General features: G+C 37.1%; 1 protein-coding gene across 2 annotated transcripts; it reads left to right on the plus strand.

Moving 5' to 3' along the window:
• The first annotated feature begins 630 nt into the window (after positions 1-630).
• LOC113309984 (protein REVEILLE 8-like) lies at positions 631-5,090 on the plus strand. Of its 2 annotated transcripts, XM_026558518.1 has the most exons (9): positions 631-853; positions 995-1,052; positions 1,978-2,101; positions 2,187-2,345; positions 2,453-2,545; positions 2,929-3,038; positions 3,368-3,427; positions 4,046-4,166; positions 4,820-5,090. In XM_026558518.1, the coding sequence occupies exons 1-8, from the start codon at positions 693-695 to the stop codon at positions 4,142-4,144; spliced, it is 864 nt and encodes a 287-aa protein (XP_026414303.1). In that variant the 5' UTR covers positions 631-692; the 3' UTR covers positions 4,145-4,166; positions 4,820-5,090. The 2 variants fall into 2 exon arrangements, with proteins under 2 accessions (XP_026414303.1, XP_026414304.1); XM_026558519.1 differs by lacking the exon at positions 4,820-5,090 and having other exon boundaries at positions 4,046-4,766.
• Positions 5,091-5,377: the final 287 nt, after the last annotated feature.

The following is a 5,377-nucleotide window of genomic DNA, read 5'->3' on the forward strand; positions in this document are numbered from 1 at the left end:
GTATTTTACATATGATTCGGGTTCAAACCGTTTTCACTCGGTCCGTCAATAAAGTTTGACTTATAACATGTCCTTCTATAAGGTTTGCCTCAAATCTTTGGATTTTCGGTGAGGATTGGCTAAAAATTTTACGCCTTTTCTTCCTAACTGCCAGATCGAAGCTGCATTTCCACCCCCATCAACGACAACAAAAAGAAAAACGGGTGCATTTCCACCTTTTTTGATTCATATACACGAACTCTACTCCAACATGCTGTTTCGACTTGATTAACATACATACCTTAATTAAATACACCCCACAATCCAAATATAGACATGTGGTCCCATAACTTTCGATTATTTTAGTACAATATTAATTCTTTTAATATAATTATTAGTGGCTATAATTTAGTCACACAATAAAGAAGAACGATATGCTTAAAAAAAAAAAAAAAAAGGAAAAAAAAAGAACGATGGTTAATTGGCACGTGGAAACTTGGTACTTTTTTAAATCTTATTTGTTTATTACTAGTGGCTAATTTTAGTCATTGTGGGTCTAGGTCCAGGTAGGCAGTAGTCACTAGTCAGTCTACAGTCTTTCCTTGTAAGCCGCACAACACAAAGATTCAGGGATAGCCTACTTGAATTACAATTTTTTATTATTGTGGTTGTCTGATTCTCTCTCATCAGAAACTTTTCAAGCCTGCCTGACGATGAATTCAAGCTCTTCTTCTAGTTCTAGTCCTCAATCCATGGCTACATCTACTTCCTCTGATCTTGCTGGTAAGAAGATTAGGAAACCTTACACTATTACTAAATCTAGAGAAAGTTGGACTGATGAAGAACATGATAAGTTTCTTGAAGCTCTTCAACTGTAAGTTCTTTACCTTTACTACTACATAGCCATTTCTAGTTTTTTTTTTTCTTTTTTTTATAATTGGTGTTTAACATTTTTTTTTCTTTTTGAATTTAATTGAATCTTACCGACTTCTGATTTGTTAAATGGTAAATAAAGATTTGATCGAGACTGGAAGAAAATCGAGGACTATGTTGGTTCTAAGACAGTGATTCAGGTATTGCTTTCAATATGGTGATTACTTCTACTGAGCTTTTGATCATAGTGTGTGTTAGAAGTTGTGGAGTTCCCGGAAGACCATTTAAATGAGCAGTATTGGAATTATGGTTTCCAAGTTATACGCCGTGGTATTAAATTTCACCAAGAGAGTTATATTTATTTTGAGCATCTCATCTCCCGTTTAGGTGGACGGCTAGAATTTCGTAAGACTTGCGATAATGCCACGAATCACCTGGAGCACAACCCAGAGTTGATTGCCACGTAGGCGGTAGATAGCAAATTTGGTTGATCCCTTGCAATGGTAAATTGGTAATGCCATTTGGGAAAATCTGCTGGTCTTTCATAAGGTTTGCCACCAAAATGCTACATGTACCCCTGTGCAGTAGACAGGAAGCAACAGTTGTTTGAGTTTTTAGCTCTTTAGGCAAATTCAGTCACTGACATCTTATCACAGATAAACTAGCAAAAATTATACAGAGTGCACATATAGTTATCATGCAATTGTCTGAGTTTTGTGTGTGTACATTTGATTTTGTTGGTGCATCAAACTTAAGACTGTATGTACTGACCTAGAGTTGCTGTTTGATTGTCTGGAATAGACTTTTACTAACAAATACACTTGAATCCAGTTATTGGACTGAGAAGTGAACCCACAAAATAATCTGGGCCATATGTAGGACCCCTTGAGACCAACATACATTGGACAATGCACTCATTTAGAATCCTTCCCCCTTGTTTAGCACGGGCTCATGCGAAGTTGTTGGACTAACAATTTAATAGTACATGGATATCGTTCACCTAGACCACATTTGATTTTCGTTTTTGTTTTTTGATTACCCAGTTTCGATATTTAGCCCATTATAAATATACACAATCACAAATTTGTGGTGGCGATCTATTGTTACTGACATTTATGCTTACAGATTAGGAGTCATGCACAAAAGTACTTTTTGAAGGTTCAAAAGAATGGTACAATTGCCCATGTTCCTCCTCCTCGTCCCAAGCGCAAAGCTGTTCATCCCTATCCCCATAAGGCATCAAGAAATGGTTTGTCAGTCTTAGTTAGAATGTCGTAGATTCCTGATTTCGCGACCAGTTAGATCCTAACATGTGTCATTGGAATGATTGACAGCTTTCGAACCATTGCAAGGATCCGAGGATTATCCTTCTATTTTGAGTAGCTTTGCAGCAGGAAATTCCATATGGGATGAGACATCTGTTATTTTAAGCTCAGCATCTAATGAAAATGAGCTCTCTCCTGATGATTATACTATTATTCACGGAGATGGAGGTATGTACCTAGAAGTTAGAGTTGATAGTGCAGAACTTCTTTATAGATGGTATATTCTTCTAGAGGATAATATCCAGTCTTACAGTATCCTTACTCCCTTGATTCAGATGATATTGGATTGAAGGAGGTAGTAAGTATTGGCAGCAGCGGCATTAGTGTCATGGGAAGCTCAAGTAGGATTCCCGACATTCAGAAGCAGGGTAAACAAAATTGACTGTTGTTTAGCAGCTGAACTAAATTGACTGTTGCATAGTAGATTGTAGTATTCTTAACTTCTTATAACATGCGCATTTTATGAGGCATTGAATCATATCAGATATAGTGGGTTGTGGACTTTGTGGCATTAACTTCTTAAAACTATTTCACTGGATAGCTTATTAAGTACATATATAATAGTTATTTTCTTTACAATCTTCTCTTTGTGTTCTAATGATATACGAGAAATTGAAATTGTTATTTTCTGCTTCTCCAGTGTGTTCTCATTTTATCCTTTGTATACCTATTTATCATAGATATCACAAGGAAAAAAAAAACTTTACCATGCCATGGTTAGTTGCCTATCCTAATCCTGCATAATTTGCAGTTATACCGGACTTCGCTGAAGTTTATGGCTTCATTGGGAGCGTGTTTGATCCAGACACAAATGGTCATATGCAGAAGCTCAAGGACATGGATCCCATTAATTTTGAAACCGTGAGTTTTTTTCTGATATGCCAGCTATACATAGATTAGCTCTCAAATGATTAAGAATTGAAATTTGAAAGCTGAAGGGGTGACTAAATTCCAGCACCATTTTTGTTAAATTGACCAAACAACTTGTAAAACTTAGTGATATTGATAATGTTGCATGTTGCACTCTAATATCCCAAGGAATGGGTAGGGTTAAGTATTTCCTGATTAATGTCTATGAATCTCTTTTCTGATAACTGATATAGTCGGGTTTTGGAAGCAGTGGTTGTTGGTTACAAAATTTAAGTTGTTCTTCTATTTATGCTCATAGATCTTTTGATTGACTTCTGCAGGTCTTGCTGTTGATGAGAAACCTTACACTCAACCTTTCTAACCCTGAATTTGGGACCATGGTAAGTTTTGATTTGCTACTAGGTGTATGTACAGTCCCTGAAAGTCTAAATCAATCTTCTGTTTTGTACAGTTACACATAGGTGTTCAAGATCTCTAGTTTGAAGTTATGATATATGTCCAAAGAACCAAATGTACCTGTTTTGTTCCTTACTAGTATGTCCAGATTGGCCTCTGCAGGATGAAATACTTCAAAAAATGATATCTTGTAGTTTTACTTGGGGGAAGCTTTCATAAAAAACTTGGTTAATGATAAAGTGCTTTAAGTCTTGGAACTATACATATCTATTTTTCTTCTTTTACAAACGTCAAGATTTTCCAAAAAGAATTAAGGAGGTTTTGAGATTCTAAAGGCTTACCAAGACTGAGGTATTCAAAGTTCTCATGTTTATTGTGTGCCAAGTGAGAACCTTTTTGTGAATAATCCCTTCACGATCACAAAGACTCATTGGTTTGTCTGAGGAATCTCCAAAGATATTAAATAAGTTGATAAAAAAATTGATTATCATGTTCAACCAAAATTTCAATAAAGCCGACGTCTTCCAATCATTCAGAAGCCTATATGATGATAGTTCTTCATGGAATTTTGACTAAGTTGCTGATTTTTGTTACTGGTGCAGAGAAATGCGCTATCCTCATATGATGGAGACACAGAAGCAGGAGACACGGATGCAGGAGATATTGCTATGGACAGCAATCAAAACCATCTCTCATGTTGAGCTGCTTACAACTTGTTGACCTGTATGTTGTTGCCTCATGAAATCTCTTTTTCACACTACTCTGTTGTTATGAACCTAGGTTAGTAGATACTAAGACATCCTCCTCTTATGGGCAATTGCTTTTGGGATGTATTCGTCGGGTACTTGAAATGGTATCAAAGCCGACCCCACGTCCAAGGTTTGTGTCTTGGAAAGGAAACCATTGGCTGGATTAAGATGCCTTTGGAAGGGTGAGTAGCAACCCACTGTCGGTTCAATGGACTATAAACTTTGGAAGCGTGGTGGAGTACAGTGATCCTAGGTTAACTAGCTACCTAAACTTTCGCTCCTGATAAGCGACTGCTCGAGGTGTACATGTCAGGTCCTTTTTACATGAAAACCCTTTTCTGGTCCTAAGTGGGAGTCCAAAATAGGATGTTTAAAACTTTAAATGTACAGTTCTTGGTCCCGCTGTACCCAAATGGGTGTTTAGTAAGACACTGAGAGTTAGCATGGAGGTGATAGGAGAATTTGGGCAAACAGTATGCTTAAAAAGTGCCTTTCAGTGTGTACGTAGCACAATGTAAAGGGATAACTGGTATCCAGTTTGAATATGCAATTCAGATCTTCTGCTGTTACACCCAAACAGCCTCCAGCTTGTTATGGACACGAGTTAACTACTTCTCTATGTTTCAGTTCTAGAGTAAGGATTTAAGGTTCCCGTGGTTCTTTCGTAAAGTACGTGGTATTTTGCTGTTTGAAGTGCGGGCTGTAATAAATAATGGATGCAGGATCGAGTCGAAGGAACTCTCCAACAATAAATTTTATATTGTCAAGTCTGATGATTTTTATGTGGTTTGGTTAATTACGTTTTATTTTTCTGGTGTATGACTTGAGAGTAGTATACTGTTTCTAGTGTGCACATTTAGTTAAATTTGCATGATGTTGCTTGTACTCTTGCAATAAATCTTATTTCAAATGTGAAACAAAATCTGGTTAAGCAAAACTGCCGTTGCTCTGCCGAACCGACAAGCTGCGACAAGGAATGAAGAACTCCAATTTGTTCTTTGGAGATACGTGTTGACAGAGATGGAAGCCTGAGCACACTGAGTGGCAAATGTGCAACAATTTTCACTGCGCTGGATGTGTGAAGCCTGAGAATCTTTATTTTTGCTAAAATGGAACTGTTTGCAGAACTGAAAGACTGCAATTAACAAGACAAGAGAGAACTCCACGTGTCTTATGTTTCGATGA

The sequence above is a fragment of the Papaver somniferum genome, chromosome 9 (assembly GCF_003573695.1).
Source record: "Papaver somniferum cultivar HN1 chromosome 9, ASM357369v1, whole genome shotgun sequence".
Taxonomy (NCBI): domain Eukaryota; kingdom Viridiplantae; phylum Streptophyta; class Magnoliopsida; order Ranunculales; family Papaveraceae; genus Papaver; species Papaver somniferum.